This window comes from Hermetia illucens, chromosome 4 (genome assembly GCF_905115235.1).
Source record: "Hermetia illucens chromosome 4, iHerIll2.2.curated.20191125, whole genome shotgun sequence".
Taxonomy (NCBI): domain Eukaryota; kingdom Metazoa; phylum Arthropoda; class Insecta; order Diptera; family Stratiomyidae; genus Hermetia; species Hermetia illucens.
Window position 1 is genome coordinate 100,074,565 of NC_051852.1, and position 27,316 is coordinate 100,101,880.

Sequence of the window (27,316 nt, forward strand, 5' to 3'; positions counted from 1 at the left end):
CCAGGCTACGACCGAAACAGACCTAGGAATTCTGCAAGGAACCCATGCTCGAGTTCCTGCTACGTATAAAGTGGGTACTGGAATCGCATCTCTCGGGGAATAATAAAAGAAGCACATTGAATGTATTCGCTATCCCTTCACTGGCGTATGCATTCGGAATTTTGCCGTGGACGAAAACCGATCTGGAAAACGTCCAGCGGCGGATATGGACGGATGTCCAAATTCCGAATGCACCATCCAAAGTCTGCTGTGGAGCAGATGAATCTGCCTCGTAATGTCGGCAGTAGGGGCGTGGTGCACGTGGCGGAATAACGTCACCGCCAAGTCGACGCTCCGCGTTTATTTTCATAGCAAAGAGCAAGCGGGTTCCTTTCATGCTTCTGTTTGTAAGGCCGACTGTGGATTGACTCGACTTAACTTGAAGGATCGATCTTTCAATCCTCTGAGTGAGGTCAAGTTAGACCAAGAGCGGATCGATGAATTGAAGTCGAAGGCAATGCACGGTTAACACGTGAATTGTCTTTGGCAGCCATTTGTCGATTTGCATTTGTCGAACAGATGGCTGTGTGCTGGGAAGCTCTTTGCTGAGACGGAGAGATTCAGGTGTGCCATTAAGGACGGCATGGTCGCCACTCGAGCTTATAAAAAGCTCACAATGAAAGAACGGGTGGGAAACGACCAGTGCAGAATATCTGGGCCCGCGTTAGAGACGTTGGACCATCTCATTTCTGGCTGTACTATTATGGCGCCGGTGCAATACACAAACAAGCATAATGCTGTATGTAAGGTTATCCATCAAAACCTTGCCGATCAGGGGAACATGTCCGGTTTACCGATATGAGCCGTAAGCAGTACTTGATAGTTCCGCTTGCAACATGTATTGGGATCGATAAGTTCTAACTGATCGCCATACACCACACATCAAGCCTGACGTGCTGTTAGTTGACAAGACGGGTCGCTTCGCGTATATTATTGATGTTGCTATCCCCCATAAAAGCAAAATTGAACGGAAATACGTGAAGAAGGTAGACTATGAGCCACTGCTCCGGAAATCAAAGAAATTTGTTTAATGTTGCCGGCAGTTCTCACCGGATTCTCCCATTAACCTACCACCGCCCCTTTATATTTTAAGTAGATAGGATCGTCCGTGCCTAAATAGTTGGCACTTAGTGGTAGTATTAAGTAAAATCCGGCATCTGCCGAGATTGTGACAACTCAGTAATAAATATCAGTAATGATAACTCAGTAATGAAACTTGTACTCCGAAATTGTTAAATAGTAAGATTGTTTTTTGTAAGCAAACCAATGATCATCACATTCTCACGGTCGAGGAAATATCTTCCCTCGTTATCCTGCTAAACAACTTTAACTGGGACATCTGAGCATTCAGTACAAAATAAGATGCCTCATAAAATTCGGAAACCCAATGGCCTAAATTAACAACAACAAATACGTTGCAGAAGAGGCCACCCCCATTCAGCTTTTACCACCGGTAATAATAATCTGAGATAATTCAGATGGAGGAAGTATTGTTCTTGCAAATGATGAAGGAACAGCAGTTAAACCAAAATGCTATTCAGATCACTTACTTGCTGTTAGATCTTCGAGATGCAAAGAACACAAAAATTACAATAAAATTGTTTCTCTTTTGAAACCGAGTGTTTATACATGCATTAGTATTCGATAATGGACAATGGTTGCTTGTTTAGAATGAAAATATTGAATTGGAAATATATGAATTTTAAGCTGGGCTCAAATGGCAAAACGGTCGTAGAAAGTTTCTCCCATAAGATAAGCACAAAATGTTTATTCCCGGAGCGTCCAGCTTCCAGTATTCCGACTTGTTACCTTATAAATACCTCAGGGACACCCTTAACCACTTGTCGAACTACTATCCAAATAGGCTGGGGCTAAGCGAAGCACTTACGACCCGTTACCTGCATCAGAATTACTTCCGCGTATGAACATATGCCCAAATTTAATCATTTCATTCATTCATTCGACTGAGTCAACACCAAGTGGCCAAAGAGAACTTCCACGTGGTGACACCGAGAAAGACTGAATGCACATCAACTTGTTGGTCGTGATGCAGGAGCCAAATGCTCCAAGACCTTGGGCGATGGGACCCAAGTTTGCGCGGGGATTCATTTGAAGTGGCTACGGTCATGAAGACTCACCAGAGGTTATCTCGTACCATGGGGATCGAGAAAGCCCTGTCAGGCTGTTTTAAGAGAATTCCTGGAGGATATGTTCTCAGCCAGGTTACTTGCACTTTCATGGGAGTTGTGATTATGTCCACATCGTGTACAGAGCTTCTTGTGGGCTCAAGCGTGGATATGCGCTGTACAACTCAGGTGCTGTCCTTCTTAGTTCAGTAGAGGCTTAAGATATGTATTGCATCCACCAGTATGAATACTAAGCCTGCGCTCAGTATAAACTGGTACCACTGGACTTGCCACAGTGGGATTCTGATTGTGGTCACCACATCAATCCGTGTCTTAAGAAGACCGTGGGGTTAGATGAACACGGCGGGTGTTCACGTAAAATCGCCAGGACAACTGTAGATATTCGTTAGCTTGCAATTCGTTAAAAATGCTGAAGAAACAAGTTCAAGAAAAAAGCGATCATTTCTATTCAATATTATACTTTTTTTATTAAAAACACTTAAGTTTACATTTTACATTGATTTTCTTTTTCGTTTTATCTGCTTTCTCTCTTATTGGCTTACAAACTATAACCTTAACTTTTGTTTACATAGATCTTTGCTTATACACTTTATGTTTCCTTCTTAAAGACTACAGACATATGGCGTCTTTAAAATATTCACAATAATCCCCTCCAATCAAGGTCGGTCTACTTTAACTATTCAATTCAACATATTTCACTTGACCATAGAATTTCATAGAATTTCGGTTGCTAGCCTTCTATCTCAAGTAGTGCAGGCTGCTGTGTTGACTTTTTATCTTACTTACAGTAAGTGAAAACTTATTTAATGGAAGCCTATACCAAGACTAAGTAATTCAAGGAGGATGGAAGTGAACAGTGAAATGTTTCCAATGCGTTTAAGAAATATTTAAGATGATGATCACTAAAAATCCAAGGCAAATAAGCACAACGGCTCGTTGCCAAGCGCACACCTATCTGTACTCTACGATGCAGAATTCAAAGGTATTGTCTACTCTAGTAAGGATTGGCAACGTAATCTGATAGAACGATCAATAAAGGATCGAGTCAATATTCAAGCAGAACATGTGCCGATCGGTGCAGATAAGTGATCGCTTCTACGCGGAAATGTCTGGGTATTGAATGAATTAAAATCATCCACGGTTAAGGATCGACAAACTAGACTCTTAGAATATATTCGTGCTACTAGACTTACATCTAAAATCTTTAGATACAACTTTCATACAAGCCTTACGGAACTAACTTTACAAGTAGCAATAATTGGAGCTGCATTGCCTACATACAACAAGTGGGTAATCTATGAAAAATATAAGCTTTTATCAGGAGTAGAAGGGCGAAGTCCTAGAAATAATATATAATATAATAACAACAAAAACAATATAGTTTGGGCTGAGTATAATGTATTCTAACAAAGAGGACCGAACTGCCGTAGTTGCTGCCTCACGAGCTGATTCTCGATTAAGATCTGCCTTGATTTTAGTAGATGACCTCATAGACAGTCGCCTTCTTGTCGCCCGATCCAGTTACAATATATTTATCGTCAGCCGAAATGTCACAGCTCAGTACCGAAGACGATTCCTTCGATTGGAATATTGAAGCACCATACGGTGTTCGCCAGGCATTCAAGAGATTATCTTTCCCCGTCGACACAAACCATTTGCCGCAAGCAGCAAATTTCAAGCTAAGTACACAGCTCTCGTGCAGATGAAGTTGATACTTGTCTGGTTTTGTGGCGTGTAGAACTTCTACATTAGAATTTTCCATGCCGACTGCTAGCCATTCACCTGGAAATGAGAAAATCGAGTGGTTAAAGCAAGATCAGGGAAAATAATGCGAATGTCTCAATTGTAGATCTGGCCACGATTCGGTTGAGGGGAACGTTTTTCAGTGGATTGAAAATGGTATCAACTGGTAAACTAGATAATTGTCTAAGATCAGCGACTACAAAGTAACTTTTCCTACCTGTTGGACAGTAGCCCAGCGAGAAGATTTGCGATGTGAAGTCATGTTGTTGCAATTGTCTTCCTTCGCGTAGATCCCATGATCGCACGGTATTATCTAAACCGCCAGTCCACAGTTTCGTGCCATCTGCACTGATGTCGATGCAGGAAGCTCCGTCGGTATGACCCTGGAATTGTCTGACTAGCGTTTGATTGTGTAGATCCCAGACGGCGATATTTCCATCGCTACAACACGAGAAGCACACCTTCGAGTCGGGTGAGATCGCGAGGGCATAGCAAGCGGGTGCACTGGAGGTCAATTCCGCTTTGGTTCGTGGCTGCGGACTAGTGAGATCCCAAATGGAAAGATTGGAGGCTTCACCGCCAACAATCAATGTTCGTCCGTCCGGAAGTAATTTCACCGATCTAATATAATTATCACGTTGAAGGCAGTCTAATTGTGAGACGGGATTCTTAATACCCTGCTGTGAGATATCCCACGCTTTCACGCAACCTTTGCCACCCGTGTACACGTACTTTGTGGGATTCGATATTGTGACAGCACAAACCACCTCGCCATGTGGCAAAGTGTTGATTTGGCGGGCATGGCTGGAAATGTATAAGAAGAATGTTAAGAAATCCATTCGACACTGGCATTCAGAAATTATCAGAATAAATGGCGGAGAAGAAGTTAAACTCACCGTGGTATTCCTTGCCCTATCAGGGCATCAGGCGGAAAAGGCACCGGTTGCATTTGACCTTCAGCCGTTACGTGAAAGGAATAGGCTCTGAAATGGAGTAAAGTTTTAATTAATTTCATTACTTTTCGAAATGGGGAATAAATCGAAGAAACTCTACTGGATTCATCTTTTAGACAACACCAATACATTCAAAGTAAAATATATACAAACTCACGGCTTGCCACCCGGTATTGTTCCTAACGGCGGTCCAAGATGCGGTGCTCTCATCTGTGGATGCGGATCGAAACCGACCTGCATCGGGGCACGTGGAAAGTTATTCATTCCTGGGGGTAGATTATTATGCACTCCTGCCGCAGCAGCTGCTGCTGCTCCATACGCTGCTTGTAACTCGTGCGGTCCAGCTGCACCGTTCAATTGCCCCAAATAGGGAGGATAGCCGGCCGGGTTGAGAACAGGAGGCTTAGCCACAGCTTTCACTAGACTTCCAGCGGGTGGTGGTGCACCAAGGCCTAATCCATTAGCCGATGGGTTAGAATTTGTTGGTGTCACCGGTTTGGCGATAGGAGTCGATGGTTTCTCCTCAAGTTTTTTATTCGAAGGAGTTGATGCGTTTGATGATGTACCGGAACGAGGCGAATGAGCTCCACCTCCGCCAACACGATCGCGGTCTGAATGGTCGAATTTTTTCATAAGCATGCCGTTTTCACGAGGCGATGCTGTACCGTTACTATGATGCTGATTTGGAACCGGTGATAAAGGATTAATCTCGGAAGCATCGTCGACGACAAGATCTTGATCTGATTTTTCACCATCGGATTGCTGAAAAGATAAAAAAAAAGATTGATATTTCGGAAATCTATTTATTTCAGTAATTTTGACCCATTCCAAATTACATGAAGAGCATCATATGCTGTACAGGCGACATATACTGGCGCTGGGATTGCGCTAGCACTGATAGCTGAGACGGAGCTATTTGTCGGCCCGTTATTCAAGTTGATGAGCAATCGGCATTAGTGAAGAGAAAAGGGGAAAGAGAGAATTCATTCTAGAGTTCGGCTTTCTCTAACCTTAGCGGGTAACCTTTACAGTAATTTGTGAGCGGTGGTATCATTTCTCTTGACTCGGTAGCTGATAACAAAACAAAGAGCTGGGATTTCTAATAAAAAATTACCGCTAAGGGTGGAGCTGATCTGGCTGAAAACTGACTAGTAACGTAAGGGTAGAAGCGAATAGTTGGCAGTTTGATTAGTGATGACAGAAAGTTGTTGAAAAGTTCAAGGTGCTTAATTTTAGGCATTAAGTGATGTTCTGATATGAAGTGTAATCCGGGTCAAGCACAAGCACAAAATTATCTGAAAAACAAAAAAGTCCGCCTAAAAGTAGCTCCATTAAAGTGTGCCGTTAGTACGTGCTTATTCGCCTCTTTACTAGCCGAACTAGATAATCAAGGGGACGTGTTCCTTTTAGACACTACGTGTGTCTCTCATTTTGAGTGCAAAATTTCACGCGTCTAAATACAAGCCGCATTATTACCAGAATCTAAAATGTCAGTTTAGAGAAATCCTGGAGAAGTTTTTAAACATGCGCGTAGCAAAATTAGAAACCAAACGAAAAAAATCAGCTCGACCGCGGAGACGGTAAAGTCGTGATTGAGGAAGGAAAATCTAAAGCGAATCACATCTTTATCTAATATTTCTTCAGCTCCAAATGTAGATGAAGTGCTGCCCTCCCTGTCTCGGCATTTTCCGGCCATTAAATATGGAGATGTTCTGACTGTGTAAGGTTTACGTGGAAGAGTAACAAATTAACCGACTACACGCGCGCAGTGTAACTAATACTTTCTTTTTTTGTTTTCTATATATTCTTTCCCTGAATTGACGAGTTTCCTCAAACTTGTATTTAATATTCTGGTTATAACGCAACTGACACAAGGATTTACCAAACCCCCTTCGCCACACATTCACATTTTCGAGTTTGGTTACCGTAAAGGCGCGCATGCATGTCTTAATGTGAAACTTCAGTGGAGCTGCTTTTAGGCACTGGCAGACACCGTGAACTAACGCTACTCTGGATCTTATCCTGAACACTCAGCCATTCGGGAAAAATAAGATCATGGCAAAGGTGCAAAAAAAGATCTGGAACTACGCCCCTCTATCCTAAACAGTATCCTTAACTTTTTTGAGAATTACGGGGTCCTAAGTCCGCATCAATTTGATGCCGGACCGGACCAAATGGATAATGACGACGATGATTGATGCGGACTTAGGACCCCACAATTCCCAAAAAAATATTTTCAGCTCTGGCCAAGCCCCAAGGCCAGGCTCAATAGAATTGGCGGATTTGCGCTTAATATAATTCGTAGTCATGTTGTGTCCTGCGAATTATATAAAGGAGCACTTAACATTTGCGAGCCGCTTCGGTCACGCTGCTCCCAGGGCAGAGGTAAAGCAGCTTCTAATGATTTGCCTTTGCCCTGGTAAGAAACTGTAAAGCCGTCACTGCCTAACATTTTTTAAAATATCCTTAATTGTAATTTCAGCCATGGGATTAACCTCACAAAATTTCCATAAAGCGCTGAACACGCTGAAGAGTTGGACTATACATAGAAGTGCAAAAAGCTACCAACGTAACCAGTGCTACAATCAAAAGGACCTATCCGGTAAGTCTGGCCTATTGTAGATTTGTACTGTTATCCATTTACCAACTATATTTCTCTGTAGCTAGGAACCGCTGCGTCATTACTTGAAGTGTTTGCGATAATCGGGGATGTAGCAACATAATTTCGTATGATCGCACACAGTTTGCGTTGAAATGCATCATTGCTGTGATACGGGCTTTTGGATGTTGCCTTCAGGATTTCTAAAAATAAATTATACGTGAAGCCCTACAAAATTCAAAAAGTACAAGACTTGGCAGCTGTTCAGTAAAAATTAGGTTTGAACAGCACACGCACGCTTCGAATTGAATAATCTGGTCATTTCTGATAAGAAAATTTTTACCATACTGTCGGATCTATCTCTCTCATCGCAAAACTGTTGAAAAAGAGTATTTGTTGGCGTATCGGAAGCAAAAATTGATTTGATTTGGATAACGCTCACTTGTAAGAACATTCTTCACTGACTGAGGGATACAAAATAAACGCTACACACTACAATCATTTCAAGTCAGAGTGATTTGTGTCCTAGCAGGACTTTGTGTGCAAATGTGTGCATCATATTCCCCTGACCTTAATCTGGCGAATTTTGTTGTGTGAAGGATTTTGAAGAACAAAGTGTCAACAGCAAATATTGCACAGTGAAAGGATTGAAGAAGACTATTATTCTATGAGCATGGCAACGAATTCTACTATCCTGTATCCTGCGTGAACAAAATAATTCTATTTGAAGTAGTGATGAGCGTTTCTAGCTACAAAACAATTCGGGAAACCGGAAGCTGGACCGTTCAGGTATGAAAGGTTTTGTGTACTTCTTTTATAAAGACATTAGGGTGTGAATTTGTCCCATTAGTACGTAATACGTAATATACGCATATATTATGTGAAAATATCCACTTCCGGGGGATATTGACATTGATATTGAATTTCCAAAGAAGTGACAACTTTGACCTTTTATAACTTTGTTAGTAATAGTGCGATTTGATGGTCTGTCTGATTGGAGGTGAGAGCGTCAAGTAACGCTTACGAATATTTATGAATATAGTTATTTAGGAAGCGAATAGAATGCAATCATGTTCTTATTTTATGTAAAATCAACTAAGTTTGTCCAATTTTGTTAGCGGTGCCATTGAAACTATAGCCCCCAAGTCACCCCTCTACAATTATTCTCCCTTCCAATTTCTGTGTTGAAGTTCTGTAGCAGGATTTTGATGTCATACGAGGGCAGTCAGTCGTAGGTTCAGTTAAGAGTATTACGGCAATCATACACTTTTCAACAGGCCTGTCAATTAACCTTGTCCATTCGGCCGCCTCTTGAACTCCATACACAAACCGGATAACATTTTTTTCATCAAATATAGTCATGTGGGATATCAAATGAAAGGTCTCCATTAGTATTTTTCGAAGCAGATATTAGTTTGACCATTGGTTGCAAAAGAGGGAAGTGTGGGGTTCTGGAAAGGGGCCAATTACTTCAACGACCCGTTCTCAAAAACTGATCATGAAATCAGCCTCCTGACTTGTTTTCTTTATAAGAGGTGTCGTACATTTAAAATTTCTTCCACAAGTTCAGAGCTTTGTAGCTGGAAGTTTAGAAAATATTACGCAATGGGTTGTTATGGAAACAGCTGTGCCTGTGGCAAAAATTTCTGCTAAAGATCGTATGGACCTGCTGCTCAATCCTATATTTTCTTGACTTTGCCCCATTGCATTGCACTATTAGGCATCCTAGTATATGAACATAAAAAAATTCTGAATTATCCAATGAAGGATTCAAAAGCTTTATATAGGTTGCAATGGAATGTGCTTTAGATAGGTTTTCATTTTTTGGATAGTTTCCTTGCGGAATTTACAGAGCATTATCAACAGTTTTGGTTTTTTTTTTGGAAATTTGGTTGGGAATTAAGAGTTTATTTATTGGTTTTTCGAATAGATAACTAATATCATGGATGTTTGAAGATAACAAAGTCGATCGTTTCATTGGTTTGTAGCTAGGGGCGACGCCACGGCGGATTCAACAATTTTGACTTTGTGGAAAGCTGCTAAGCAAGTTACTATCGCAACAGGAACAACTCCGATCAAATTAATATACAATTCGTTGGCAAAACAGGTCCATAATATCACCTACCTAACTGCCTCTAGTAGACGCTACACGTAACTACATATTATATCCCATTAAAGCGAAACATTAAGCACTACTAATGATCGATAAATACCTCACGTCCATCACTACTTACTCTTACTACCTGTCCTATTATTATTCCATTCCGATTCACTTAATACTAATTTCCCCCGGGCATATTTCAAATCTAACACAAGAGTGTGCAAGATTACCAGCGTACGCCTACGAAAATTCCACCATGAATCACACAAGAGCGATTTGCTGTTGCTTACAGCGTCAGGTTGAATTGCTATTCAATTACGGGTGAGATTCATTGTGGCCCCGCGAAAGCAACACCAAAAAGCCATGAAAAAGGTACAAGCTCAACATCAACATCAATTAACGATGAAGAAACATAACAAAGGAACATGATGTTGTTTGCAAGTTGTGCTTTGAGATGTTGTTACGACGGATGCTCGGCGTAACTGTTAAACATGATTTTTCAAATGATACACCTCCTCCATGTGGACCATTCAAATGGATTATCATTAGTACACGATCTGATCGTGATGTTAATGATCGTGTGGATCATATATGAATGATTGTACATGGTCGAGGATCGTGTCGATAGTGTATCTTGTTTGGAGGTAGCACAAAGTTGGACTTGTTCCAAATGAGGTCGAAGCAGTAGTTGCCGGAGAGGATCCGATCTGTGTCCGGTTTTATGGGCTGAAAAAACCAAAGCAACATAGAACAAGGAAAACATCTCCCTGCAGCTCTGGAATTCCATATCGGGAATGTACATTTCCCTTACAAGGCCCTTGTCTTAGCATTGATTAGGCCCAACTATTTGCCTTACATGGTGTTTTCGAGGTACTGGAATTGAATCTCATTACAGGCATATAAGCTTCTCATCGACACGTCCGCCCTTTGGTGGTGTTGTAGTCTCCTTTTGTCGATGATCATAAAGCAATCAAACACTCACACGCGTTACACATCATGCACGATAACACTAAAGTTCGATTAATCAAATTGTTCTTACATGTCCCATGTCTTTTTCCTCCTTCTTCACTTTCTTCAGGTCATGCTGTTCGGGAGATCGTGGCCTGTACTTATCTCGATCAGCAGGTGATATCGAACTGCGCTGTAAATGGAGAAAAATGGAAATGTATGGTAAGAATAAGGTAATTGAACGATTTGTGAAACGAGTTACAAAGAATGTATGACAAGTAATTTTGGGGCTATAAATATGTGTGGACTTTGGAAATTTAAGGGGGGCTTTTGTTGAATCTCAACATTGGTTTTGGAGGCTTTTATTGTATTATTTTTAAGCGCCGGACGGTATTGAACTGATCGCAATTAGTACCCGAAAAACTTACACCTTCTTTATCACTTTCCTAAAAATATCCACGCGATGTCTCCTCATATAGTGAAGTAAAGTGTTTTGAAAGTCAATTTGACTTTTGAAAATTTTTCAAATCTTTCCAAAACAATTTCAGAGAATTCCAAACCAGCTTAAGCATTTTTCGAACTAATTTCGGAGTTCATTATTTTAAATTGAGAATTTTCTATTTCAAATTCTGCATTTTTTCAACATTTTATCTAAAACTTTATAGATCAACTTTTTACCACTGGGTAACGATTGAGCTGAGGTTCTTTAAAATGAAAATAAAGTCACATCAACTGCGAACCCTATGGGATTGGGATGGAAGTAATTTCTACTAACGCCGGGTACCAACTAAAAAACAGGTTAGCCTTTATCAAGGACAATATCTCTGGAGAAAAAGTGGAATGTACCCGATATTCTGTCCTTGTTGCAATAAGTCCTTATAGGAGAAACTAAAAGGTTCATGAATACGACGTTGAGGGAACATCTGAGGGAGTAGAGATAGCCGCCAAAGGAGGAAAGGGACGAAAACGTGATAAAATCGGCAGTAGCAAAGCATGTTCTGGACGAAGGCAACTACATTTACAGGGATGACTTGGCTGTGCTAATTGAAGTCACGAACGTAAAGCAGTCAAGGTACACACACTTTAACACGTCACAAAATGGCGCAGAATCGTGCATGCTACATCAAGTAAAAATCTTGAGAAATCTGAAGTCCAAAGTTGTATTGCAACTTTGGGTATTACTTCGATTTTGACTACCGTAAAAAGTTCTCAGCATGCACTATCTCAAGCCCTTATCTTTTAATCGGAATTAGCCAGACTGCGACCAGAATTTTACTGGATGGTAGCACCTTATTGTAATTCTATTAAATAAAAGTCCATAAAAACCAGTTAGAAAAAGAAGAAAGTATGATGAAAAGTGAGTTGCGGATGCTCGTTCATTCGAAGCATGACCGATTCTGACAATATTTCGAAATATTCAGGATAAAGTTTTCTCTTTTCCAAAAAATATGAAATTTGAATTATCTGTGCCTCACGAGCTCATCTAGTATATTCTACGGCATCACGTAGCACCAGAAGAACTCTTGCGCTGGGTACAATTGTTCTATCACGATCCGAAAAGGAAAGGTTGAAGTGCGGCTGGTATACCAAAACCGCTTCGTTTCCCTGTCGATGTTCATCAAGGAAACGCCCTCTCACCACTCCTCTTTATTCTTGTTATGGACATGTTACATGGGATGTCCAACGCACGATCCACGACTTTATGTAGATGATGTTTTTCTAGCGTCTCATAGTAAAGCAGATCTCGAGCAAATTAGTCAAAAATGGAATGGTTACTTCACGCAACAAGGCCTTAGATTGAATCTGAATAAAACAGAGTTTTCAACAACCAAGCCTAATCAAACGGATACTATCACTGTAGGTGCCAGTGAACTCTCTAGAACTGAGCGACTTAAATATCTTGGATCAGTACTATCAGCGAATGGTGAACTGCGTTATGGAATTGGAATTATTTCATGAATTAGCACAAATTGGATGAATTGGCGTTCTACAACTGGTGACCGAAGTATCAACGAACTACTCAAATCCAAAATTTATCGCACTGTCGTTCGCCCGTTCTGAGTGTTGGCCGACTATAAAAGACAATGAACGGCGGTAATGGAGACGAAGAAGTAACGTTGAACCAGCAACGTAACACGGCATGATCACATCTGAGAGAATATCCATGAACGATATAAGATTGCACCGATCGTGGAACAATTTCGAGAGAAACGTCTTCGCTGGCCACCGTTTTTTAAGACAACATTGCTGAATTGCATGGTGGTTATACTTCCTCTGACCTTTCATCATGTTTACGCAGACAAACTCTTACAATTATCACGGACACCTTCTGCTATGCTTGAGAGCATTGTGGATAATTTGGCGCTATATAAGCAATCTGGTTTTTCGCAATTAATAATTTAATTGTCCCTACTAAAATGGAGGGAAATATGTTCAAATACAGTCGGAAACCGGTGCGTCTTTTCAACACCGCGATACTTTCCTGCCGAACCCAGTATTTTAACATAGACGTATATAGTAAACATATTTTTAGGCAGACATGATACTGATTATATCCATGTGTTGGTGGTGAAGTGTCAGTTTCAGGACCTCGACGTCGTACGCCGGGCTCAAATACCGGCTGCGATTATGAATGTTTACGATTGGCTTAAGGGGATAGATACTGGAAATGGGACTACTAGTCCTGAGAACTGGAACTTCGGTTCCTCCGTTTAGAAAAAAACCATGTGCCCGATATATTGTATAGGTTGGATTCTTTTTAACCTGTGTTAACGGGTCCCCTTAAATTAATAAAATCCAATTATAGCATATTTTAATTTTAATACTTACATGTCTTTCCTCACTCACACTCATGCCACTTGAGCTTTTAGCGTCGTCGGGCCGATTGATTTCCTGTTTCAATACGGCCAAGGGATGTTGTGATGGGGCAGTGGGGATACCCAATTGACCACTGGCCAATGCACCTGGTGTCATTCCTGGATGTGGCATTGGTAAAGGCATGGGCGGTGCGGCTGCATGACCAGGTATCTGCTGCGTATGCATCTGCTGTAGAAGCCGCGGTAAATCTGGTCTTTGTTGTCCAATTATTGTGTTTAATTCGGACATTGTTATCTGTTTTGCACGATCGACAGCCGTCGCAACTTGTTGTTGGTGATCAGGCGTAAGAAATGGAATGATTTGACCAATTATCGCATTCAAACGTTTCGATATTTCCGTCTGTTAATAGTAAATGGAAAAGAAAACAGTTTATTAGAGCTTGAAAATTTATATTAAAATATATTAGATTACTTATTGGAATGAACTGAATTCTACAACTTCATACAGAATACAAATGTTAAATAATAAATAAATTAGTATTCTATGATCTCCTCAATCTCATAACCATATCGATATACTTGAGGTCAACACTATGACCTTCAATATAAGTAAATGTTCCCTTCACCAAAATCAAGTATCAGCAAAGAGGCTTGTAGAACTTAATCCAGGGTAATAATCAGCAAAGTGCTAATTACAATGTAACAAGAAATCTACAGAATCTACTTCGGACCATGTATGTAATTACCATATAACCAATTGCCGACAAGGCACATCGGATGCCTACTTCAATCCACCTACTTCGAAGACAGACATATCAAGACATTCAGGCAGTAGAAGACGACAGTCAGTACGACCCGGCGGCAGAGCATAGCACTTAATTAATCATCAAAGTTAATCGCTGTATCAATTACCCTATCAGCATATCCTCCACAGACTATCAATTCACAATGAATTTAATTCTATAACGTGATAAGGGTTCACGGTATTCCGTGTACAACTCAGGGTATACAAGTGCAAGAGCCAGAACATTTCCACCTCCTTCTCTAAGACTATTCTGCAAAGTTATTTAAGTTTAAGTCCTAATGGGACCGGAGGGGAGTCGAAACGGCAGGGAGAAGGAAGACATCTCCTACGTTCGAAAATTTGTCAATTGGTAAGACAATCGAATCTGAAGTGTGACTGAATATTAGCAACAATGTGAGAGGGAAGCACAAAAGCAGACAAAGTTATTGCTAATGAATTTTTTATTGCCTTAATGAACGAATGTTAGGGGTTACGTTAGGGTTGGCGAGCTTTCGTTTGAGTGCCGAAGAAGTAACTTAAGGTGCCTCCTCTCGGTCTGACAAGAATTAGATTTCATTGTATTCATAATATCGGATGAGTCCACATATCTGAAAGGGTATCTTCTTCCCACAAGCATACGAAGATAAAACATGTTTGATTGAGTATGAATTAGGCATTGAAAAGTCAGCAGATGTGTATAATCCAAAAACATTGTGTTTCCTTCAAAATTAAACGACAACACCAAGGCGCTAGTTCCAATTAAGAGTTTCCAGTTGAACAGCTTCAAGGACCTTCATGCATTCCATTCCGCCTGTTCTTCCTCGGGAACATCAACATGCTAATACCATCAATATATAATGCGACTAGATCCAAAACCGCCAAGACTGCAACAACAGAGAGGACTGAAATCCCTGAGCTCATTACAAATAACCGCAAGAACTAAGAAACTGAAGAACACTGGCGAGCCAAAAGCCCTGCAGTCGTTTCCCTAAACCGAGTGGATGATGGTAAAACTTGTATGCCGTTTCCGAGGGAATGAACGAAACCGCTAACCATACAGACTTATTGGGTATATGTACAGTAAGCAGACAAGCAAAGGGAGCAGGGAGTATGAGGTCAACCAAATCTACCACACTGAAGTCGGGTGGAAACTAATTTAACATGCTCCTTGCCGAATTCGTAATGCTTCTAGTTGGTAGTTTCCTTTGCTTTGACTAGGACACCAGACACAGGGTGAAGTGGTAAGACGAGAGTAGGATGAGATACGAGCCGAGACCAAGGAGCTAAATTCCCTTAAGGGTGATGAATAATTCAGGAACTTAATACGGTGTCAGCAGCAACCACGTGAAGCACATAGTGTTGGTTTTAGACGTACTCGTAGTCATCGTCGTTGCCGTGGTAGTTTTTGGTGGTTGAGGAATGGTTAATTTGCTTACAATCGGAGTAATCCGTGGCAGAAGTTCTGTGATGATTAAGTAGAGCTTTGTTATTTTACGCGTTGTACGGATCCTGAGACGTTCATGGACAACTCTGCAGTTCTAAGAAGCATAGCTGCACAGAAGCTACTTTCCATAATTCAATTGAATTAGAGGCAATAGAACGTGCGAAACACTTGATTAAGGCGATCGATTAATCATATTAATTTGTTTATTATTGGAGATAATTGCAGAGGTATTAAGTTTGAATCCATACATTCAATTTTTCTTAGTTTTTGTAACTGCTAGAGGTTGAAATAAATTGGAGAAGCTGAAACTGGTTTGGGGATATGTAAATTTATCAAATAAATGTGTATTTCTTTCAAAAAGGAAGCCTATTGTGAGCTGTACTATACAGTATCCCTGCAATGTTCTCAGGTATATGATTGCGTTTCTTTGAGATCGGATATTATTGACAATGGCTCACTTTCAGCCAGGTCCAAGGAATTGCTCAGTAGTTGGGAGTCTATTTTAAAGTACTTGAAAACTAGGGTTTATACCATGGAATACTTCATAAATTTTCAAATGAAATTATTGTCGAATGAAGCTGATTGTATGTAAGATCATGTTGGAAATATCTTGTCTTTTATGAATGAGTGCTCTTCATCACGAGTGCTTTCCACGTGATTTCGACAGACAGGGCAATATTTTATTTGTTCCTCTTCATCCCTGAGGTCGACTCAGAGAGGGTGGGCAGAAGGAATGTTTCAAGGTATCCCCTTTATTGCTGTCACTTTCATTGAATAAGATGATGATCATCAATGATGTTTTGGCAGATAGCAAGATATCGGAGAATATCTTATAGATGGTACTCAGCAACATGATACCTCTATAATTGCTGCACTGTATGATATCTCTCATTTTATGTATGAGACAGATAACGCCTTGTTGCCAATCGTCAGGCATTGATTCGCTGTCCCATACCTTGAGCTTTCAATTCGGCTGTAATTCCATCGGCTCCTGCCGACTTATAAATTTTTAAGCCGATGAATTGCACGGACTGTTTCTCCTATACTTGGTGGTGGCAGTATTTGTCCGCCGTCTCCAGTTGGCGGGACCTCCAACTCGCCGATGTTCTGGTTGTTCAGTAGTTCATCAAAGTACTCAACCCATAGCTCCAATATGCTCATTCTGTTGGAAATCAGATTTCCCTCTTTGAGGGAGATGATCGGAGCGCATCAATCGCCTGGATAAACATCTTATTTTTAGGTCTCTATGGGGTCTTATCTGTATTGATTGATTACAAGATTTCCTTTCATATTGCTTTATCTAAAAAATTTCATTTAATTTTGGGAGTTCAAGCTTAATGAGATTTTCCGTAATCTCTAATCAATTATTACGTACACCGGCAACCAGGATCATAGGGAGAAACTCCGGACCCAGTGAGAACACTTCGCGCACTCCCTTCGACTTCAAAATCAGTTCAATTCCTATTCCCAGGGACAGGATTGCCAACAATTTCATGTGTTCTTCCTGGGCAGGAGTGTTTATAAACCGTGGGCCCCTAGCGACCGCTCTTTTGCCAGCGTCAAGTCTAGAACAAAGCTTAGATAAGCCAGTTGTGGAAGGCCTTTCCGATGTTTTAGATACACTGTACAGGTTAGGATTCTGGAAATTGGTTGAGGATGCAGGCAGTCCTGTGTCCGCATCCACTTGGTTTTTGGGTTAAACCCCCAAGCTTTCCAAAAAAGTTTATTGACGGTTTCGTCCAGGGCAAAGGCAACTCATCAGACGCTGCCTCACCGCTGGCTTGAGAGCAGCGTGACTGAAAGTGGCGACAGGTGGCAATCGCTTCATTTATATTTAATGGCAAGCGAAATATATTGAAGTGAAATCCGTCGTATATTTGGACCCAAACTAGGCCAAAGTGGATTTACTGTTGAGGATGCAGGAAGTCTCAAGTCCACATTCAGTTGATGGCGAACGGATATTAGTTACCCTGACGGTCACTAGCTATTCTGCCAAAGATTTTTTCCGTTATGTGATTGTGACTAAGAGCTATGATGCAAAAATCAGGTTAGAAATAGTTTGATCATTGGAATGTTACTGAGGCTAAGAACATATGAATGTTATGAGAATCGAGCTAAGGTGTGCCTCGGTTGAGGTTTTGTCCTTTAAAATGTTTTCGAACAAAGGCCAATACTTTTGTACCGCGAAACTGCTGAGGCACTTTCGCAAAGCCCTCATATGCTATCGGTAAGGTCATAGTAAAATCTAAGTTTGTTAGTTTCTCCACTTTGGTCCCGGGATCTGCTTCCAGAGAATCTTTTCGATTTCTAGTGGTTGTTTTGTAAGGGCTTGCTCGAGATTTTTCCTGGAAACGTGACTGAGTTCCGACTTATCTCTGATAGCGTTAACAAACACTTATCCCAAGGCTGACCACGGAGTTGCATGCAATAGAGACTTGGTCATGGTCATTAGCGGTCAAGATAATTCGCAGACTTTTCATGTTTCCGAATTAAAAAAGCGAGCCTTCGGTTAAGATGCTAAAAGGACATAGGTGAGGCGTTTGAAGAGTTGCTTAAGCATTACGTTGATGCGGACTTAGGACCCCATCATTCTCAAAATATTTTCAGCTCTGGCCAGCTTTGGTCAATAAGGCGGATTTGCGCTCAATGTAATTCGTAGTCATCTCGTGTTCTACGAATTATATAAATGAGCATTTAACATCTGCGAGCCGCTACGGTCACAATGCTTCCAGGGCAGAGGTGAGGCAGCGTCTGTCGATTTGCCTCTGGCCTGGTAAGAAACCGTAAAGCCGTCATCGCTTGACATTTCTACTATAAAGTTTTGAAGTACTTTTTGGCATTCTTTCAAAGTAACTGTTTTCCAAAAGTTCAAGCAACTTGTTGGAACTCATCTTTAAGGGGAAATGGTTTCTTCATAAACATAATTCATTATTTGAAGGAAATCTTCCGAAATTCATTTATGGTTCTAAATAACAAGATCAGACAATTTTATGTGAATACTAATCAGAAAAATTGGTCTGCATCCGCGGTCGATTTTTTAGTTACCATATATCTTCCAACAACATCCAGGCGAACCAACATCGCTACCAAATGGAAAAAAGATTGAAAAAAGTAGTGAAAGTTTTTCTTGTGATTAATCTTAGATGAGTAGCTTCTTAATGCTACAAATGTGCCACTCCGCTTGACCTGCTAAGCTCACTGTGTTTGGATCTTGTCAGAACCCCTTAAGCACCCAGTTGTCGTCGTCCCTTGGTATTGGACCTACGGAATGAGGGTAGTGTGATAAAGGGTAATTGACAAGCTAGCAAGTCCAGCTCTCCGAGTTCATATGTCTTAGAAAAATTCCTGGGGCGTGTCTTCTCGGGCCGGTTATCTCTGGTTGACCGCTTACAGTTTCATGGGGGTTGTGGCTATGCCAGCTCGGGAGTTGCACTGGCCAACTCGGGTGTCGTAATTCTTAGGCCGACAGAGGCTGAAGATAGGTCTTGCATCCACCAGTATGAATTCTGAGCCCGCATTGGTGCCGTTGGGGTTGTCACAACGGAGCTCTGATCGCGGTCACAAAATCAATCTGTGTCTTAAAAAGACCGTGGTGTTAGGGTGAGACGGTAGGTAATCACGTAAAACCACCAGCGCATAACTGTACATAGTTTTCAGTTTCAATTGGTATCTTTTCTACGAACAAAACATCATATGAAAGTCACCTTTGATCGGGTGTTCATCATTAGTTCAATTAGACAATTGGATGTCAAAAATTATGCAAATCAAGATAATATATTATATTATCTATTATGAAGTAGAATAATTGCTAGTATCGGGATAATCTAGTAAAAAACTCAAAAACAATGGTTATGAAGCTGATTTTTTGCACACATTGACCGAGATGCCTCCTTAAAAAAATTAGGTCTAAATATATCTGTCCTGAAAACCTTCACAAGGACAAGAAATAAAACGTCTTCTTGGGTTTTCTCATACTTAGTTCAAATATATTGAGGATTTGTTCGTTTATAACAAAATGGAAATCTTCACTTTGGACCTATCAACCTATCATTAGTTGATGCCATGATTGTTATTTGCCAAATTAAATTTGCATCATTCCCAAGATATGAGTTGCTACATTTTCGTTTTTCCAATTTAATCAAAATATCTCCTAAAACTCATAGAGTTTAAGTTCAAATTATTTCAAAATTAGATTAAGCCGAATCTAATTGAAGTTGGCCACTTTGCTAATGCGAAAATGGCCATTTGTTCTAATGGAAACTATCTATTTTCATATATTTCAAACAATTTCTCAATAGCGCTTTATTATACAGCGCTTGCATCAATAATTAGATAGTTATTATCGATGCAACCGAAAACACAAATCCGCAAAACACGCTGGTTCCACTACACGACCCCATATGCAACCCCCTGCAACCACTTTTCTTCTTCGTTCCAAAACCACTCTCCATACCAACTACACATTCTCTCTAATCCTCGTTGCATGATAAATTCCAAAACCATGGTAACTATTACCAGACTGAATTTGGATACTGGTTAGTATGGTTTCTACCCAAAGTCCCTATACGGAATGTTGAAGAGGAAGAGGAGCTACAAACAGCAACGATTTCAACGTATATAAAATTTACTATGGAGAGCGCGTGAAGTAGAAATAGAAAACGACATCAACTGAATACACTACGCAAATGTGGGTACAGAATAGACGGACTCATAGTCAGTGGGGGAAGGACGACATTGGAAGGGCTGAAACCAGACAAGGATATGCCATAATAACCATCGAACTGAGCTCGATCCGTGCCATTTAACCAATTGGTAAACCCAATACCACGCCCTGACTGACTATCACAAAACCGCATACCGAATTTGTACCATACACCTCTCGTCATCCTCGCCCCCACCTCACATTTGCAATGGCTTGACATAATCCTATTTTGTGTCGTCTTCTTTGATAATTTCAATTTGAGATGACACAAACATCCGACAGTATGTTGGAATGAACGAACTATTCTGGAACTGTCTGTGGTCTCGGTTAAAACTCGTTGTATGTGAATATAAATGTACATTTATAGAGGCTACGGTAGAGAACTGTGGGTGTACTGACGGTCTCATATTCAGGACACGGTATAAACCTCATCCGACTTCGATTTGTAGATACTTCATGTGCGAATGTTCCTGACGTGGTGATGATTGTGGCTCGGGGGTCAGCTGTAAGTCTACATTTTAGGTAACCGCATCATAACCATTAAATATATCTCCTGTGCCTTTGTGGATTGCCACACATATGGAATCTGGAAGTCGGTGCCAGAATTTTTGGTTTGACGATGCAGGAACGATGTATGTAGCACAATAAATGTTTGATTGTTGCTATTTCGTTCTTAGTAGGAAGAGTCCTTAAATAGTTTTGCACATGCACTTACGTTGAACGGAACCACTTTTATGAAGTTACATTTGTTTCGTGTCTGATATGGTAAAGTTTTCACGATGTTTCGTTTCAATAGAATTCGTGCAGGACCGCAGAGTGTACAAAAACCAACTTGCCCTAAATTAACCGTCCCGAAGTATATTTTCACCATATCATACCTACCCAGCTCATTCTCAAATTTCAATGATATTGAATTTTTCCGAATATGGAAGCAGCCTGCCCCCACCCCGTCTCTCTTTTGGTACATCGTTTGGGTTTGGGGTTTTCAACCCCAGCATTGTGGTTAAAGTTCATAAATATTCTAGGGGTCGGTGAATTTTTAAGGGTTTTCACCTTCGATAGGCATTCCATGTAATGTACATATATGTGTACATATACGTTGTGTATTCAATTTGAACCCTGTGGTTTTTGCGGTTGCGTTCATAACAATTTTCCATCATCTCTGATTGTAACGATGAAAATGATAATGATGATAATGATTATGATGTTGACGATGATATTGACGCCGATTGCTATGATGGGAAGATGGTAACGATAAAGTGTTCTTTTTTTTTGCATTTCCCCGTTGAATGAATTATTGTACAAAAGCGTAAGAGTATCGGAGTTTATTCAATGACTGCAATTTAGAGAAGTGGATGGATCAGCGAGGTATAATATTTTTGGTGAGTAACGACAATGTCTACTTGTGACGGCGATGTGAAGTGAAGATATAAACAATGTAGTAAAAAACAATTTAAATACGGTTTTTAACCTTATTATAGGTAATATCCAGCGTAATTGGAATACGAACTGGTTGCTTCTATAGTTCAAGCGGTAACGTTGAAGGAAGAATCAAAAACTTCGCTTAGGCTCTTATTGAAAGGTATGAAAGTGGGTTTGCGCTTGGACTCTAAGGCGGTGCAGTCAAATAAGACGGGGAATACATATAGATATGGACGTATAGAGAAAATCCGGGTATCTCTACTTTCTCTTTAGCATCAGCTCTTTCCTTGTGAGTCTCTATTTTGTATCCACGAATAAACATCTTTCTTTTCGCTTCACCCCAGGCCTGGGCAGCCTAAAACTATATCGTATGCAGGTACCTGATTTAACTGCACCTTTAAAAAAATTCCTTGGGCCAAATCTTTTGCTGGCCAGATTGGCAGCATCCCTATTTTCGACCGTGCAGGTTTTCCACAGGCTCCCGCGAAAGTTACAATAAAACTGAAAAATAACTTAGTGGACCCTGTGACAATGATCCGTCAGTTTCAGAAATGTACCAGGCCATCCTTTTTTTTTACCAGTTTACTATCACTTTCATTGCAACGTACTAAGTTCAATTGTTCAAAACGTAATAATCAACTGCTTTTGTTGTGTTTCTGTTGGTCATCCGCAATAACTGGGCACGACTTCCAGAGTATACTCTTGAAGTCTGCTAAAATAAGATCAGGAGAAGCGTAGAAACTATAGAAATATACACGTCCACCATAGCTAACACAAAGTTGCTTGTTGCAAACCAGTACGGTTTGGGTGCTTGACACTCATGTTACGATTGGACGTCCAATCGGAATATATCATTCCAAAATTTCCTGACCGATTTTTCAAAAATTGTGAGTGAATTAACTTTATTTTCCCATTTCAGTTAACACCTATCTTGGTTTTTCATATTTGACAGTAACAGTAGTGCGGTTATTATGCAAACCCTTCTGTCCGCCGTACAGCATGGTTTGGGCTTGTGTCGCACTCCCTTCTAATGTGCCCTTTATCACCACAACATCACTGCATTGAACGATGGAGTCAATATGCTTTTACGTGCGTTCGTAAAGCATTCAAGTATGATAAAACGATAGAGGAAAAACGTCGAAGGTAAGAAGTGTATTTTCTACATTACACAAACCTACATATAATCCGAGCCTGGAATCACTATTCACCCGCTCATTACACCTGCATATAGATACATGACCTTTAGGAAGGTTCACACTATGTAACATTGTTTCATAGCGTAGAATCTATCTAATCATTCCAAAGAAATACTGATGACGAAGGGAGTGCTACTGTTTCCAGCATCATAAATATAGCTCTAACAAAGCAGCTGGCTACACTTCTTCTTTTTCTTCTTTAGCCTTTGCTCATCATTTATCTGAATCGGGTTCACCACTTCTCTTGGTGCGACCACTTGGTTCAGATGGAGTCAGAAAGCTGCCAAATAACCATATAACGAATCAAGTCATCGTTATTTATACCTAATACTATAACAATCGACCGTCGCGTCTGTTGAAAATACTATACTCGTACACATTTGACCATAATTTTTCCTTGAAGTAAGCTGAGTACATTATTGAAAGTACGCAAATTGCGCCAAAAGAACAAGTAGGGCCAAAGGAGCAAAAGATAAAATATAAAGAACCCAGGCAACCAAAGAATAACCTATTTCAGTGGAATTGTGAATTGCGAAATGATTTTCTTGTGCTCATAAATGGGAAAAATAATACAAAAAGCTCCAAGGGATTGCAACTTATTAACCAAAAATAAATACCCGATTTTCAATAATTGTCAATCTAGTGGAGGCTGGGGGCATAAGGTCAACTAATTTCAAAAAAAGAACCTAGAAAATGCGTCAGAATACTTGCTCCCAAAACTCAAAATGCGAATTGAAACACACCAGGAATTCAACCCTAATCTTTAACCAGTGGAAATGGTCTAGTTGAAAAACCCTCAGTCCTCAGGGAACACGCGTTTAAGACCAGATTTGACTCAACTGAAATGTGTGGTTCAGAGAAGTACTACTTTTTACTACTTGTAGGCTTTTCCCGTCATGATCAACCATTCTCACTAAAGAGCTATATTACAGAACCATAAAAGTTAGAAACTCTCCAAACACTGAAGAGGTGGCAAGCGGGAAAGAGTAAGTCTCTCTAGCGAACGGCAGATGAATTGAATTGAAGTATTGAACAATGAACTGCGTGTAGAAGTGGGGCGAAAAAAGAATCGGAATATCAATCAAAAAATGATCGGAGGGTTACTCCGTGGAAGGAGAAATGCTGCAGATATTAGGAAATGATCAATCCAATTTCCTAATATGAGCGGCGAATGTAATTCTCGTCGACTTCCCATGAAAATTTTTAATAATATTATCTACGAGATAATTAGTGGCGGAGCAATAATTACTCACTTTTAAGCAGATATTTAAAGAAGCATTTGCAGATTATGAGAGATTCTTATAGGTTAAACAAATTTGACATTAAGGAAAAAACCATATCTGAAAATCGATGAGTGAAGATGAAAGGCGAGACCAAGGAATCCAAAAAATCAATAGTCTGCCAGCAGGATGTCCAGACCAAATTTCTGGTAAAATAGCTAAACCGTTGAACAATGGTTTTAGTTCGCTCAATCTAAGGTGGAATGAGTGGTAATCGAAGCAGGAGAGCAAAAACAAACGATGGGAGTCATGACAATAGGTTATCCTCCCAATGCTTCTAAATATTTTGCGTATTTTTTTGCCCCACCTGAGGAGTTGTGTAAAATGAGGGTAAAAGTTTATTTTCTGCTCTAACCTCTGAAAAACACGAGAAGAAAGCGATGGACGACATTGATCCCGAATCTCTGGGACAATGTAATCTGGTTCAATCAGGATGTTTTTAGTTTTAGAAGGTGGGGCCAGTTTTCGCTGTCGAATTTGATTTGTGGACATTATATGTTTCACAATAAATATTCGAACATAACCTGCTGCTTCATCGGAGCTGCTAATTTTCTGTCACTGTATGTAAAGATGTAATCACTCAATCGGTTTTACGTTGTGCATAATCGAAACATTGACCAATTGTGTTTTTTGTTCATTGCAAAAAAAACACATGTACAGAAATAGACTATGTTCAAGTCAATTGTACATACAAAATCGTTTCTCACAAAAAAGAAAATTCTAATTCCTCCCTAAATAAATAGATTATGGTTATAAATAGATATAATTCATTATTCCTACCTGTTTGTGCATTTCTACATTTAATCCATACGACATTTCATAATACTGAAAACAATGAAAAAGAATAAATTTAAATAACATCAAAAATATTTGACAAATTTGAACTCACCATCACATAATGCCTTTGCATCTCTGTCTTTTCCTGAGCAAGTTTTTCACATTCCATTTTTAAACTGGAAATATAATTAAATGGTATTAAACTACTTGTAAAGAAAATTATTCAATATTTATTTATTCGCGGGGAAAACATGAATCTAAGTTTCTGATCTTAAACTACTTTTCAAATATAGTCTCCCCTACTCTTCACCCAAAAAGATCAAGACGGAAGCCCGTTTTTGGAATTTTGACAATCATTTCTCTGTTCCGTTCTCTGGGAAAGATCTCAGATCCCCAGGATTTGCGGATGGGGAAGTGGCAACAGAGACTGTAGGGGCTGCAATGAACAGTTCAACGGGATGACCATCAATCCCAGTCTGGAGAATGAATGTGCTGAATTCCAAAGTGATATAAAATGTCCTGGTAGGTATTCTGGCCTAAGAAAATAACTAATGAAACACTTTATCGGTATACAAGTCATATATCCGTGGACTTGTTAATCAGAAATAGTAAGCAGTTGTGGACAGGTAGCACATTAAGGAAGGATGACAGCTCTATTCAAGATTATGCCATGCAATGGAACCCACTATCTCAGGATTGCCGGCTAGTTAGTCGCTCTATACCTTAGAACGGTTTGTTATTTAGAATTTAGAAAGAATTTATAATTCCTAACAAACACTTCGGGGAAAGCCTTTCAATCGCTGACGTTTATTTAAATTTCAGACATCAAGGAAAACTGAACTCACAGTGCCTTATAAATTAGAGATTTTCGATAGAGTGGTTACTCCAACGATACCATCTTCACACCATCTCAGATAGAAGTGAACGAACTGAAATTACTTTTCGCCGTCGGTCGATTGGCAAATCATAATTTAGGATGTGCAATCCTAGAATGTTTGGTGCAAATCTTACTATGTTTAACGTGAAGAGTGTGGTTCGTGTTCGAACCCCTCCCCAAAAGTTCCTCTCTTGGGAAAGCCACGAGACCTTTTATAACTGAAGAATCTAACTTTCTTTATTTGTGAGAAGCGATATCCACTATATAATAGCGATTTCAGTACATACATTTCGTGGTATTCCCAGAAGTTTCTATTAAGTAATGACTTCCGAATAAAAGTGAGAGAGTAAGGGTTTGTTACTGCCTCAACAACTAAGTGCGAAATTCCGTGAAGTTCAACGTAGTGTGTGCCGTGACAAAAGGAAATTTGTTATTGTATTGGTTGGGGAAGCAGGAGATAAAGCACAACGCAATGATTTCAGAAGTGTATAGCATCTGGTTGTACATTTTTTGAAGGTGCTGTGGAAGTCATTAATGATCGACTCCTCATTCACGGTGACGAACAACTGACCAGGTGGAAAGAACGATTCACCTCGATACTTAACCGTATCACATCTGGTGAAGTTCTGCCTCTTATTGAGGAGAAAATGGGTAGCTGCCGTAACATGGAGATATGGACTGTCCCATCAAACAGAGGAGAAATCATTTTGGTTATCAATGCACTTAAATGGAGTAAAGCCACTAGCTTGACGATCTCCGCGCAGTGTTATTTATCGCTGCACCTACAGTTTCTGTAGATCTGCTACTTCCACTTGTATGCAAATCCTGGAAATCCAAGACTTTTTCTAGACTATAGAAGAAGGGGATAATCGTGAAGATTCCAAAGAAGGGCATCCGTCTGGAGCGTGACAAACATCGAAACAGTGCAGCCTAGCTTCCCCTACATTAGCCCTTCAACCTACGCTTCAACTGATCTTCATCAAAAAATATGTTAGGCGATGACGGCTTTACGGTTTCTTACCAGAGCAGTGGCAAATCGTCAGACGCTGTCTCACCTCTGCCCTAGGAGCAGCGTGATCGAAGCGGCTCGCAGATATTAAGTGCTCCTTTATATAATTTGCAGAACATAACATGACTAAGAATTATATTGAGCCCAAATCCGCCAATTCTATTGACCAAAGCTTGAGATCTTCATCGATTTCGAGAAAGCTTTCGACAATGTTAGCAAGGAGTATATCTGGCGGGCTTTACGTAGGAGGGGCATTCCGGAGAAACTAGGCGATGTGATCGGAGGGCGAAAGTAGCAGTGGATATGCTACTTTCGCTTTTGAAAAAGAGAGGACAATTGCATTATTGACTACGCCATGCGAGGAGGTCGCCCAACAAGCACTTGACACAGAACAGTAGAGAAGGAGTGCGAGCGACTCAGGAAGTCCTGGGGTGAGTTAAAGCACATTTCACCGAGCCGCGAACGCCCACAAGGGATGA

The 27,316-nt window shown here is 40.3% G+C and overlaps 1 protein-coding gene and 1 long non-coding RNA gene across 3 annotated transcripts in view; one reads left to right on the plus strand and one right to left on the minus strand.

Annotated features, from left to right (window-relative positions):
- Positions 1-2,627: 2,627 nt before the first annotated feature.
- LOC119653689 (protein groucho-like) overlaps positions 2,628-27,316 on the minus strand; it is a 98,928-nt gene continuing 74,239 nt past the window's right edge. For both annotated transcript variants that reach the window (XM_038058559.1, XM_038058560.1), the window contains exons 4-11: positions 25,064-25,127; positions 24,955-24,999; positions 13,360-13,746; positions 10,622-10,723; positions 5,040-5,644; positions 4,826-4,912; positions 4,147-4,733; positions 2,628-3,968 (exon numbers count right to left, since the gene is read on the minus strand). In XM_038058559.1, the coding sequence (XP_037914487.1) occupies positions 3,661-3,968; positions 4,147-4,733; positions 4,826-4,912; positions 5,040-5,644; positions 10,622-10,723; positions 13,360-13,746; positions 24,955-24,999; positions 25,064-25,127 (2,185 nt within the window). In that variant the 3' untranslated portion in view covers positions 2,628-3,660. The remainder of the gene's footprint in view (positions 3,969-4,146; positions 4,734-4,825; positions 4,913-5,039; positions 5,645-10,621; positions 10,724-13,359; positions 13,747-24,954; positions 25,000-25,063; positions 25,128-27,316) is intronic.
- LOC119653690 lies at positions 5,708-8,112 on the plus strand. Its single transcript, XR_005249738.1, has 3 exons — positions 5,708-6,104; positions 7,365-7,484; positions 7,546-8,112. It is a non-coding gene; the product is annotated as an uncharacterized LOC119653690 (long non-coding RNA).